Source organism: Leptodactylus fuscus, chromosome 7 (genome assembly GCF_031893055.1).
Source record: "Leptodactylus fuscus isolate aLepFus1 chromosome 7, aLepFus1.hap2, whole genome shotgun sequence".
Classification (NCBI taxonomy): domain Eukaryota; kingdom Metazoa; phylum Chordata; class Amphibia; order Anura; family Leptodactylidae; genus Leptodactylus; species Leptodactylus fuscus.
In genome coordinates, this window is record NC_134271.1 from 90,015,282 (window position 1) to 90,029,855 (window position 14,574).

General features: G+C 40.5%; 1 protein-coding gene across 1 annotated transcript in view; it reads right to left on the reverse strand.

Moving 5' to 3' along the window:
• The window catches only part of EXOC3L4 (exocyst complex component 3 like 4), a 47,716-nt gene continuing 33,142 nt past the window's right edge, over positions 1 to 14,574 (reverse strand). Inside the window, exons 7-11 of the mRNA XM_075283418.1 lie at positions 10,181 to 10,295; positions 6,459 to 6,581; positions 2,512 to 2,664; positions 2,106 to 2,227; positions 1 to 187 (exon numbers count right to left, since the gene is read on the reverse strand). Coding sequence (XP_075139519.1) covers positions 1 to 187; positions 2,106 to 2,227; positions 2,512 to 2,664; positions 6,459 to 6,581; positions 10,181 to 10,295 — 700 coding nt within the window. The remainder of the gene's footprint in view (positions 188 to 2,105; positions 2,228 to 2,511; positions 2,665 to 6,458; positions 6,582 to 10,180; positions 10,296 to 14,574) is intronic.

The following is a 14,574-nucleotide window of genomic DNA, read 5'->3' on the forward strand; positions in this document are numbered from 1 at the left end:
TCATCTGAGGGTAAAACAAGCCACTTGTGTTGAACATTCAATTCCTGAGAATAATACTGGTTGTTGCTGACTATCCAGCAATGAAGTGTTTGATTGCTGAGTCTTCTGCAATTTCTGAAAATGTCTTAAAAGTATGTTATTTCTTCCAATGCCATGAAGATGCAGAATGCACAAAATGTGATCCTCACTGCAAGAAAAAAAATCAGAAATAAGAAATGGACTTTATTTGATAAGCTGAAGCAGTTTCCATACAATGGTGGTCTATGGAGACCGCTAGTGTTCATTTTTCCGCTAGCGTTTTTTTTGCCGCTAACAGAAAAAAGAAGCGACATGACCTTTCTTCAGGCGAATTCCGCCTGAGGAAAGCAATAGAAGTGAATGGGAGGCGGAAACCACGTCGCGTTTTTTTACGGTCGATTCACTTTCAGGGCAGGGGAAAACCGCCTGGCGTTTTCTGAAGCGGTTTTTACCAAAAACTGATCCAAAAAAACACATCAAGGTCCAAAAACTGCTTCCTAATTAGAAAGCGTTTTTTTTACGGACCCAATTAAGCCAAATGTAATTTAAGTGTGAACTAGCCCTTGATTTCGAATGGTCATCATGCAGCCATCTCATTGATTTTCTGATACATAAAATAATATAATCTACAGTAAAAAACTGAAAATATTGCAATTAAATCTGTGCAAGTTGTCTGAGGGTCTATTCACACGGAGGAAAAATTCTGCTAGTGGAAAAAAAGCTAGCAGAACCCATTGAATACAATGGGAGGCTTTATTTTCAGCGTTGAAAATTCCACACCAAATTCCTCACCATTTTCCTCCGTGTGAATGGACCTTGATGGTCAGCCAGATTTCCAGCATGGACAATCTGTGTTCAGCAGGATAAACTTTGCCATCGGTCATCTAAACCTCAGATATCAGTCGAAATGGATAAATTGGCTATTTCAGCTGACAAAAGTCTAAAGTGTATGGCTGACTATTTACAGACAGGGGGGATTCATCAAGACCAGTGTATTGTAAGACAGCACTGATAATCACTTACTTCAGCAGAGGATTTGCTGGATTTATGACGGGGCATATCCCTCCTCTAGCTGTGCGTCTACACTAAAAAGTACTTCAATTTGTAACTGGTGTATATTTCAGGCATCATTTACATAAGAACATGTTTAGATTGTAAGTAGGAGTCGAAACACCCACATTTCAGAAAGTGTCAATGGTGGCCTACTAATGGCACTTGGAACAATTTTTGCGGTAAGTGCCATTTTTAAAAAGTTGCAAACCTGAGTTCTGAGGCTTTTTAATGCCACAAAAATGGCATTAAAGAATAATAGTTCTACCCCACATTATATATCGTGAGAACACCTATCCATTTTTAATGTCACATGGCAATGTAACTATAGGTGTTACAATGTGTTATTCCTTGAGCAGAAACCCATTGCGATACCACATGAAGACCATGACCAAATACTGGCTTGCAATTTGCATAGGGATAGTATTTTTCTCCATTTTCAACAGCACATATGTTAAACATTTTGTCATAAGTGTCCATGCCCCATGACCATCAATTGCATGACCCATGGTCATTACTTCTAGACGTGGTCCCAGTATAGGTGACAGTTGGCCAAGCAAGCCAAAAGACACTGTTGTAAAGCACCAGTAGTAGTAGACCAAGTACAATCCGAGGTCAGGTGGGGCAGAGTTTGTGCAGAGTCCATGGGTAGGCAAGTAGTTGGTAGTAGCACAGGGTCAATAGTCAGGAGGCTGGGGTCAGGTACAAGTGTTAGCAGAAAGTACCAAATAAGAAAAGAACTGGGTCAGGTAACAAGTTGGATTCCATATACAGTAACAGATCAGCATGCAGGGAAACACCCTGGCAGGGTACTAGTAAGCTTGAAATCTTTTCTTAGGTGGCAGATGAAAGAATGTGCATATTAAGGTTAGGGAAATTGCCAAAATTGTTGGCTCAAGACAAGCAGAGGACATGTGCACTTCATGGCTTCAACATGCATAAGCGGAGGAGAAAAACTGGAGGAGAATGGAAAGGAACAGGACTTGAGCTACCAATGTTACAGTTTACAGAGTTTTCATTTTACATATTTACAGTACCTGATATCCGGATACAGGTGAAACAGCTGATCTAGTTTGGGTGCAATGTCATTTTTTTTCTTGGCACCGATGATTTCAGAAATACAATGAATTGCGTGATGCAAGTTGTCCAGATCTGACCCCTTGAATAAAAATAACCTTCAATATAGTATATCAGTGTATATCAGAATGGTGTTTCATTTTAAACAGCTTGGTGTAGTGATGGGATTTCTTTAGGCAGGTCTTGTTTTGTGGGGGTCCTTCTGGTTGAACCCCCATGATCAGCTGCCATTCCCATGATAACTACTTAATATCTGATCATTGTAAGTTGACCATTGAATTTTACTGATTGTATTTACTTGTGTATTTCATTTACCAGTTAGCATTGTGTTGTAGTTCAATTCATGGTGGGAAGTTTTCTACATACCATGTTATCTGCAGCTTTATTTATCAAATCACCTTCTTCTCTCATTTTCTGTGCTGCTTTTTTCCTTTTTAGTTTATTCAGGCGCATTTTCCGTTTCATAATCTGAGAGATATATTCTTTCACTAAGTACTGGTGGATCCCCTGTGCAAAGTCCTAGTGAAAAAAATATAATATTGTTGTTCATTTTAATACAAATTAGATAGATACCGTCAGCTGCTGGTACACCAAGGATAGAAGTTCTGTAAGTCAAGAGGGGCAAAAGAGCCGTTGAAAAATCAGGACTAGAAGTAGACCATTAAACCAATGAGGATGATAGCCCAACCACTAGAGCACGAGGGATAACAGTAGACCACAGTTATACCAATAGATATAACAATTAACCACTGCTTCATTGAGGATGATAATCCAGCCAGTGGACCACCATAGATAGCAAATGAACAATGAGAACCAACAGAGAATGTCTTATTGCCACAACTGAGGCTATAGAATATGTAGTCTGAATTTCTGACCCTTAGGCCAGAGCTACACAGTGACTTTTTGTCGCGCTCCTAATTGATATAGTTATACAGTGACAACTGCAACCACAGGATTGCATAGACGTGAATGTAAGAAAGGCCAAAGACAGCTGCACAACATTTTACGTTTCACTTTCCATTTAGTGACTCATCTTAAACCATTAATTCTGAAAGATAATACAACACAAGTTATGTTCCAAGAATAAAATTTACAAAAACATTTTAGAGGAAGTTTCTAAAGGAAATTTCACACATTTCAGAAACCTCAAAATTACAAAATGTATGGTCTGTAACATATAGTCTGGCTCTGTAGAGAAGGTATACCATCAATGAAACCCTTGTGCGTGTACATCCCAACAATCTTGTTTTAAAGGGAATATACAATAAAACTATGAACAAGGGTTGGCAGTTTTTGGTGGGATCTGGAAAGTTTTAATAATGTGCTTCACATGGGGTTGTACAAGTCAGATTTCTCTCCAATTGTAATATTTCTATGTGTGGCAAATTATAAATTCTACTTTGCTACATTGCCCAAATCATTTCTGCTACATCTGTATATGGTGTTTTAGCCAATGTTCCCTTACTTGATTACAGCACGTTTTTCTGAAGGGTTAAACAGATGTAGTTCCTTTACCCTTGATATTGTACAGGGAGAAGTCAGCACAGTGAAAAGGAAGTTGGGAATATTACACCCTTAGTCAGCAGCAGATGGAATAGGGTGGATCAGAAAATAAGCAAATATTGTGATCAGTTGTATACAATGTATTACAGTTTATATATATATATATATATATATATATATATATATATATATATATATATTCTTTATTTATAGCAAATATACCAATAGAGAAACAATTCAAAAACAGAACAGGCCCAAAACTGCAATCCCAGTAGACAAATCAAATAACGGAGAACAACAGCAATGCAGTGAGATAAGAACAAAGAAGCACAGCAGATGAGCCAACTGATCATGACATTGGCAACACTGGCAAAAGAGAGAAGAGGAGAAAAGAAGGAGAAGGGGAAATAGGGGAAGAAGGAAATGGGTTGTGGGTAGACAAAAAAAAAGAAGGAGAGGGAGAAGAGAGAAAGAGAAAAAAAAAGTGAGGAGGGGAGAAGGAAAGCAAAGCAAGTGGCCCCGGGCGCAAGACTCACGGACCGGCATTCAACTCACCAGGTCTCTATAGGTCCGAATACCCTGGAAGAGAATCCACGGTGTTCACTCATGCGCATCTTGGAGAAATGTGTTGAGATCCTCCATGCTCTGGATGCCCTCCACTTCTCCAGTGGAGAAGAGAGGGTGGGTTGGGTGATTTCTAGAGCAATGAATATACACTCTGGTGGTATTGATCATGTGCCGTAAGGGAGTAGTCCGAGAGGTGCAGGAGAAAGAAGGCCAGTGTGTAAGGGAGAGGAACTTGGAATACCTGACAGATCACCCTATGGACACCTGACAGATCACCCTAAGCTACAGCGCCAACATGTCGAAGAGGAGGACGGGAAAATGTGTGCAATTTAGATGGAACATGATACCATCTGGTCAGAATTTTGTATCCTGCCTCCTGAAACTTACTAGTTATTGAACTCTTGTGAGCAAACTCAAGAATTCTCGAGCACTGTGAGTCAGAAAAGGTCATGTTCAAGTCGGCCTCCCACTTAGCTAAGTAGGAAGGTCTGTGGTCCAGACACCAACAACAAGTAAAAGAGGGATTGCCTGACTGGACTGTTCGGAGCATAGGCTCTATGGTAGGGTGGGACCTCAGAGCAGCAGGGCGTTGTGAGTTCAGCCAGGGGAACATGGAGGGGAATGCTAGAGAAGGCGCTTTCTAGGAAGATCCACTGCTTGAAAGGAAGGTAGCAGCACCAGTCCAACACTCTTTGGAGCATGGAGGCCTTGAAGATCTACGACGGTCAGGAAGCCCCAGCCCACCCCACTGCCTCGGCAAGTTGGACTCGAATGGGCCAACCTAGCTTGTTTACCCTGCCAGATAACGTTAAGAAGGTCACTATACAGTAGCTTAAAGAAATAGGGGGGACTATGAATAGGGAGAATTTGAAGAAGATACAGCAGGAGGAAATTCATTTTATAGATGGCACATCGCCCAAACCATCCTTAGACCATCGTTTTAGATCGGATCTGATGACCCGAAGGGGGGGAGGTAGTTTAGTGTAGAGTTCCCAGATTCCTAGAGATCCAAACCCACAGATATTTAATGGCTGCACTAGACCACTTAAAAGGGAAGGAGGATTGAAAAGAGGAATGAAGCCCCAGTGGGAGCGAGACATTAATCACCTCGGACTTCTGAAAATTAATTTTGAAATTAGTAAGGTTACGGAAATTGTGGAATTCAGACATTAAAGTGGGAAGGGAAGAAGGAGATCAGATTTTATCAGAGGGAAGCTGCAGCAAGCCATGTATTTCCCTTGCAGCATCTGCCTGAACTAGTAGCTGCTAAATGTGAGTGACTCTCCAGTTTGGTTATTAGAGGACATCCCAAGCAAGGGACCCCATCTATGGTACCCATATGCTGTAATGGAGCTTATGAGTTATGATGCAACCTCTTTTCTGGGGTTTTATAGACTTCTCCATGATACAAAATATCTAATAATCTAGTAGCTATCAGGTCCCATTGATACAGGATTAAGAGAATTTTCAAGAAATTTTTCATTTTTGTGATCCTTTCACCAGGAAACTATAGAAAGTATTCAATAAGAAAAAAATACTAAAAGCAGAAAAGTAAGAGCATTCATATGCTGAAAAGAGGCTCGGAGTGCCATAAATATACATTCATTAAGATACCCCCAATACAGTGCGTGGGTTATTACGCCTTCAACCACAGCTGCATCCTCTATACCCAACCCTAGCACGCTTTACAGTATATAGGAAAGGAAGTGAATGTAGCACATAGCACACCTGCAGCACTGTAAACCGTCTATGTATTTTAACCACTTCTGTACCTGCCCAATTTCTGGCCCAGGACCAGACACATTTTCGGGGGTTTTTTTGTATGTGCGGTTTTGATATAACATTTTTATCATTTGGGTTATTCAACTAATTTCTGCGTCTTTTTTGGTGACACATATGTTGTTTTTTTATGTGTTTTTCATTTTTTATTTAATAGCACAAAGTGTTACTATAAAACTTCAAAATGAATAAAAAAATGTTATGGTGTCATTGGTGGTGGGGCTAGAACCTTTAACAAGGGCATGTTCAGTTGATTATAAGATACCGCCAGAAATATTAACCATATGCTAGTACCAGTAATAATACCAGCATAAATCAAGAAGAAACCTGTATGCTGCTCAGCCTCCTTTGCCCCCATATCCAGTGGTGAAGCTAGCACTGAAGGATGTATTGTGACTCTACAACACTGTCTCTATACCGGCCTGGGGAACCAGAAGATTCCTAAGAACAGAAACCCAATATACCTTATGATATGGAGCAAGTACATATTTCACAACCCGACACAGGATTTCTGTTGATTTCATGATGGCGTTGAATGCTGTGTTCTTTTTCAGCCAACTTTTGTTGATTAGCTTCTGAAAATGTGGCTGTAGACATAGACACATGCAAAGGTGACGTTTTTATATTGTAAATTTTTGGATTGGCAGATTAAAAAAAATGCACATGACCAATTTGAAGTATAATGTATCAATCATAGAAAACAATGTTCTTATGTTGTTCCTGACAAAGACCTGCATAGACTGGTCTTTTCTGAGTCCATAGGTAACCACTCTTTATGGAATCTTTTCAGACAGTAATGGATGAAATGCAGGGTGGGATTCTGCCGTTTGGGGCCAGCACTCTTGACCTGCTTGTTAAACTAAAAATGTGATCACAGAATCTGGGCTAAATATTGTTTCTTTGCTCTATACCACTGTGAATCACTATCTAGCAGCTAGGTAAAAAATATGCAAATCTATTCTCCTGGATGGAATTAGGAGAACAGAGTGCACTCTGTATACCACCCTATAGAGGGCAGCATCCTTAACATCATGAACGACTCAGTTATAAAGTCTTTTAATCATGATGTGGATTTAATTGCCAAATCAGTATTTCTGTCCCAAAAGGAACAGATTTGTGTGTGTGTGTGTGTGTGTGTGTGTGTGTGTCATACAGTAGGTGCACATACTGAATGCGTGTTGCATATGAGTAGTATGTGTAGTTGCGTGTAGCCATGGCGACAAGCATACGTAACCACACCTTGGTAGCGTCATTGACCTCCCCAGTCCTGCACAGCCTCTAATAGTTCTAGGTACAGTCCTATGAAAAAGTTTGGGCACCCCTATTAATCTTAATCATTTTTAGTTCTAAATATTTTGGTATTTGCAGCAGCCATTTCAGTTTGATATATCTAATAACTGATGGACACAGTAATATTTCAGGATTGAAATGACGTTTATTGTACTAACAGAAAATGTGCAATATGCATTAAACCAAAATTTGACCGGTGCAAAAGTATGGGCACCTCAACAGAAAAGTGACATTAATATTTAGTAGATCCTCCTTTTGCAAAGATAACAGCCTCTAGTCGCTTTCTGTAGCTTTTAATCAGTTCCTGGATCCTGGATAAAGGTATTTTGGACAAACAATTCAAGTTCAGTTAAGTTAGATGGTCGCCGAGCATGGACAGCCCGCTTCAAATCATCCCACAGATGTTCAATGATATTCAGGTCTGGGGACTGGGATGGCCATTCCAGAACATTGTAATTGTTCCTCTGCATGAATGCCTGAGAATTTGGAGCGGTGTTTTGGATCATTGTCTTGCTGAAATATCCATCCCCGGCGTAACTTCAACTTTGTCACTGATTCTTGAACATTATTCTCAAGAATCTGCTGATACTGAGTGGAATCCATGCGACCCTCAACTTTAACAAGATTCCCGATGCCGGCATTGGCCACACAGCCCCAAAGCATGATGGAACCTCCACCAAATTTTACAGTGGGTAGCATGTGTTTTTCTTGGAATGCTGTTTCTTTTTGGACGCCATGCATAACGCCTTTTTTTATAACCAAACAACTCAATTTTTGTTTCCAAAATGAAGCTGCCTTGTCCAAATGTGCTTTTTCATACCTCAGGCAACTCTATTTGTGGCGTACGTGCAGAAACGGCTTCTTTCTCATCACTCTCCCATACAGCTTCTATTTGTGCAAAGTGCGCTGTATAGTTGACCGATGCACAGTGACACCATCTGCAGCAAGATGATGCTGCAGCTCTTTGGAGGTGGTCTGTGGATTGTCCTTGACTGTTCTCACCATTCTTCTTCTCTGCCTTTCTGATATTTTTCTTGGCCTGCCACTTCTGGGCTTAACAAGAACTGTCCCTGTGGTCTTCCATTTCCTTACTATGTTCCTCACAGTGGAAACTGACAGGTTAAATCTCTGAGACAACGTTTTGTATCCTTCCCCTGAACAACTATGTTGAACAATCTTTGTTTTCAGATCATTTGAGAGCGGGCTGTCCATGTTCGGCGACCATCAAACTTAACTGAACTTGAATTGTTTTGTAGAAAGAAATGGTCCAAAATACCTTCATCCAGGATCCAGGAACTGATTAAAAGCTACAGGAAGCGACTAGAGGCTGTTATCTTTGCAAAAGGAGGATGTACTAAATATTAATGTCACTTTTCTGTTGAGGTGCCCATATTTTTGCACCGGTCAAATTTTGGTTTAATGCATATTGCGCATTTTCTGTTAGTACAATAAACCTCATTTCAATCCTGAAATATTACTGTGTCCATCAGTTATTAGATATATCAAACTGAAATGGCTGTTGCAAACACCAAAATATTTAGAACTAAAAATGATTAAGATTAATAGGGGTGCCCAAACTTTTTCATAGGACTGTATATACTCTGTATATACCTGGTGGTGGTGGTGCTTGTGAAAAGGTCCTCCAACCCACTATACACTGGATGGATGTCACAGCACACACCGTAAATGTTGTATCAAACGGTATTATAATTTTTCATTCTACTGCGCAATGCTCAAACACAAATAAAAATACAATGCAACATTTTGGTCTATTCATGACCTTCTTCCAGCCCAGGAACAGGAGGGCATAGACCTCCATTGACTATCAACAGCCTCTATACCCTACTGCATCCAGATACAGATCAAGCCGAGAGAAGGTCATGGATAGACTGAAATGTTGTTTCGTATTTTGATCTGTGTTTGAGCATTGCACAGATATATACTTTATTGCATGGCATTGTAATGTGAAAAGTTGAGGATTTTCTATATTTCGACCAAACGAAAAATAAAACAAATATAATTTAATACAGCAATTAAAGTATGTGCCGAGACATCCATCCAGTGCGTCTAATACATTTTCGTGTCTGCCATGTTTTAGGGGGCGTTCACACTACCGTCTGTGTCCAACAGGTAGTGTCAGTTCAAAATCTCGCACGGACATTAGGAGTGGACACTAGCTGTGTTCGTGACACTTGTCATTTATTTAAATGGCGATCGGGTGTGTTCTTTTGCACTCCGTGCCCTTCCTTCACTGTCCGCTTGTAAAGATGTCCGACTTTTCAAGCGGACAGAAAAACCCTACATGTCGGGTTTTTCTGTCCGCTTGAAAAGTTTGACAAGTTTGTAAAGCGCTGTTTAATAAGTTGGCATTACACAAGTAAGCAAAATAAATGATTAATAAATTATAGCGTTCAATGCATAACTGGTATGCAGTACGCTTCAATGCTCCCTCTAGTGGTGGCAGCAGATATGCATAATTTAATATAGTAATGTTTGATCTATGTAGCCGACTGGGTGATCAGTATCAGAAAAACAACTCCAATTAATATAACAATATATTAAGAACTAATCATTACAGAATATTGAGCCAGTTAAAATAAGTTGGTGGGTTGAAGGGTAAATATTCACTTCATTGAGGGGCCACATGGTGGCTCAGTGGTTAGCACTGCAGCCTTGCAGCGCTGGGCCCTGGTGTTCAAATCCCACCAAGGGCAAAAAACCATCTGCAAGGAGTTTGTATGTTCTCCCCATGTTTGCATGGATTTCCATCCCATATTCCAAAAAAAAGACATACTGATAGGGAAAAATGTACATTGTGAGCTCTATGTGGGGCTCACAATCTACATTTTAAAAAAAATAAAAAAAAATATTCACTTCATTGATATCTTGTCTTTACCTTTGTATCCTCCATATAAAGACGGAGAAAACGATCTTTTAAACATTGGATGGCCTTGGTCAGGTTGATCTCTGCACATCTGTATTGTTCAGCATCGGACTGAGTTGTATTATGTCTAGGAAGGAATATATATATATATCAGAAGCAGAAAAACTTTAGATTGTGTAAATTAAAAAAAAAAGTTGTATATATGAAAACTGGTCAATCCTTAATGGCAGATCTGCATTGTTACCCAATGATGAAGCACCACTGGACATATCACTATGTAACCAGATCCTGCTGCTCTACAGATATCTGGAATACCAAAAAAGTACAGCATGAGGCCCCAGATAGTGTAACCACCTGGTACAAGAAGGAAATAACGTAATAGAGGATAACAGCTGTTCTACTATGTAGCCTCACAGTGATTTTTGCTACCATTCATGTCATTGACAGCATTCAGGAGGACAGGAAAACGTATTGTAGTGGAAAATAATATAGCAGGGGCCAGAAAGCCGGATAAGCAAATCTATCAGCAAGAATAAGACAGGGACAAGCTGCTACCTGCATGACTGTACCCACATATTGAGTAAGAGCACAAAAGGATTACAATGCAAAATTAGTCACACGGCAGGGTTCAGTATACCAGGTTATCAGTGTAGCATCCTAACATGGAAGCTTCTGCAACTTCTTAGCGTAAAGAGGACAGTTATAGATTTTTTATATGGAGCCTCTTTCTTTTGCATATTCTTTTTACATCATCATAGTGGATGAACCATATACATGTATGCATAGAAGGGAAATATATATGACGTGATATGTCTAGAAAGAAGACAGTGTGCAGGAAATAATCTGCAGGAAACTACAAGCAGCAAGAGACATCCGGTAATAATATCCATAATCAATTACAACATTAACAAAGGGGACAAGACATTAGAATAATCATGTTCTATAATGTTATATTTTGGGGAAAGGGAGAAAGCTGAAGAAAGGACTTTGGTTGCCAGTTCTAATTGAGTGGCAGCACAGATGCTCAACCGCAGTTGTACATTTGGGGGTGGAGGATTGGTGGTCATTGGGGGCTCAGCACCTGGAACCTCACCCATATGACATTTTACTATTCATTATTTCCTGTTATTAAACAGCTATTCTCTAAATGGTGTGTGGTGGGATCCCGACAGACATATCCGTAAGCTGATGTTAGAAAGCAGAGATATCCTTTTAGATGTTTCTTGGTATTACATTTATTAGTTATGTGTTAACTCTTGGCAACATTATTATCATGCTGGTTTTCTTCCCAATACATTGCCAAGTGATGGCCAGACTCCAAGCTCCTAGACTCATGAGCTATCTATGAATACCACTATATGGCAGCCAACAGGTGGTCCTCTGGACACATGCTAATTTAACACAATAGAATATTATGCAAATGTTATATTTTTAATGGAGATCTGGGAAAGCCTCCCACAGGTATACTGTAAGACTCAGTGGTCGATTCCAACAATGGCACTAGGAAAAGCTGATTTACAAAACCAGGGAATTCCAGCTCAGCATGATTTCTCATATAACTTACTAAAATCCCTGCTCAGGAGATGAGCTTTGTTCTGGCAGCAGTGGTTTATTATAGAGTCCTTCCTCCCTCATGAGTCATGATTTAAGACACTTGCCTTTGTTTTATCAAAGAAAGCTTAGTAATTACAAGTCGCCCAAGGTGTCTGGCAGGAATCCACTGAATTCAAGGAAGGGAAAAGCGTAAATGCAAATTAGCACTTGGGAAAACTGAGAAAAAAGCTGTAAAAAGCTTCCCATAGGCATATACAAAGTATAAGGAAAATATTTTTTACATCTCTTTCTCCTCACTATACTGTATCTCCTCCAGAGGATTAAGTCTTCAGCCTGACATTCCTGATCTTCTATGCAATTAATATCCAGTTCCTGGTACCATTTGTAAATTCAGCATTTACTCAATCATGTATTCTGTCTCATGTTTGTGGCAATATATATATATATATATATATATATATATATATATATATATATATATATTATATATATATTTAGTGCCCATCTATGTTGACTCATGAAAATGTGAGAATATACATAATTTCTGCTGGATTGAAAATACGAAGTCTAGAATTGGAGGATGAATCCATTTCCCTTCCTCCTATTTTCCCAGCAAAATCCAAAACCACATACATAAACTGATTGGTTTCTTACTAGTGGTGGCCAGGTCTGTTATACCTAGAACGTAAAAATCTACTTCCTCCTCCACTGTAATAATTTGGCTTCAGGAGGTCCTCCACATCTGCTGTATGGAGAACCTTCTCACTGGACTTAAAAAGAAACAGGTTTGGCTCCTAATGGAACACCTTTTACTACTCCCCTGTCTTTCAATTCCTCCTTGTGTCCCTTCCCGCTGACATAGCTGTCCCTTTGATCCAGTGGCGTAATTACCGGGGTAGGGACATTAGGGGCCCGGCGACAACCGCTACCCCTGCGTTTTTTTCTTTTTTTAATAGGCTGTTACCCGGGCCCTATTTACTTACCAATCCTGTCAGTGGCCAGGATCGGTAAGTGACGCCGCGAGCCCCACAAGTATTATCATTATACTTGGGGGTCTTTTCAGACCCCCGAGTATAATGATCGGAGGCCTCGGAAAGATAAAGGAACATAAACAGTGTTACTTACCTTTCCACGCTCTGGACAGGCTTTGGGCCTAGTTGTGTGGCGCCTGCGTCCCGGGTCATGTGACGTGAGTACGTCATTAAAGAATGCCGACACCACCGAAGACAGCAGCGGAATGGGAGATAGGTAAGTAACAGTGGATTTTTTATGTTTGTATCTCACCCCCCTTCCCCCGGTCTCCGTTTATTATACTCTAGGGTCTGAAAAGACCCCAGAGTATAATAACTGTTCATTATGGGGCATAATACTGTGTGCAGGGGCTACTATGGGGATAATACTGTGTGTAGGGGCCACTATGGGGATAATACTGTGTGCAGGGGCTACTATGGGGGATAATACTGTGTGCAGCGGCTACAATGGGGCATAACACTGTGTGCAGGGGCCACTATGGGGATAATACTGTGTGCAGCAGCTACAATGGGGCATAACACTGTGTGCAGGGGCCACTATGGGGATAATACTGTGTAAAAGGGCCACTATGGAGCATAATACTGTGTGCAGGGGCCACTATGGGGCATAATAGAGCGCGCAAGAATGCGGAGGGGGTTGGTCAGTCGAGGTCTTCGGTGTCGGTCAGGAAGGGGGGGGCATGTCAAAAGTTCACCACGGGGCCCTGCCATTCCTAGTTACACCACTGCTTAGATCCTAATATCCACTTACACACTCCCCAATGTTGAGAGGTCCACCCACCTCTCCTTTAGCTGTTTGATACTTGTTTGTATCTCCCCCAATATTTCCCCCCCCCAGCACCTGCCTTTCCATTCCTTCCAGACTTCCCCATGTACTCAATGTATGTTGTTTTGGGCCTTGCCCATGATGTATTTACAATCGAAAACCTAATAAAATCTTTAATGAGAAAAATACTAAATCTAATCCCTTGTGGTTCAGTAGCCAACCAATGTGTGATTCCTGATGTCCTAGTGGAAAAAACATGATTGGTCCAGCAGACAAAACAGTATGTCACCCCTGGCAACTCAATTAAAGAGACAGTGGGTTCAGGGAAATAATAGTGGATCATCCCTGGTGTCCAAGTGGAAGGAAAGTCTAATCCCAGTGATCCACCAGAAATCACAACCTGATCTACAGAGGTCAAACTGAAAATACAATAGGGCGGATTTACTATTCCTGCCTAGTCTTTAGAAAGTGCACATTTAGACTAGATGGACTTAAAATACCGCAGTATAAAACAAGGGAGCAAATAAAGTAATAAAAAATGGCCCAATTCTGGCATATTTTGTGCCAAAAATCTGACATACATGCTTTGTACCTCGTCATCTATTTGTTTTAGACACTTTCTAATAGTTTCTATGCCTTGTACAATGGATGGCTCACAGGGGTAGCATGGTGTACAAGGTGGCTCAGTGGCTAGCAATGCAGCATTGGAGTCCTGGGTTCAAATCCTGCCAAGGACAAAACATCTGCAAGGAGTTTTTGCGTGGATTTCCTCCCATGCTCCAAAGACATACTAATAGGGAAAAATGTACATTGTGAGCCCTATATATGGGGCTCACGATCTATATTTAAAAAAAAACACAGACTGATTCCAATCGTTGTCAAGGGGGTAAATTCTTTCCTGATTCCAAATCCAGCATTCAGTATAAAACCCTGGATCATCTTGTCATCTCCAGAGTCTAATACCCATAACCTACAATAGTTTTCCTTTCAAGAAATCAAGGCATCCAGGTCTTGATAGTCAGGATCTATATGTACCTGGGTGTGCTCCTCAACAA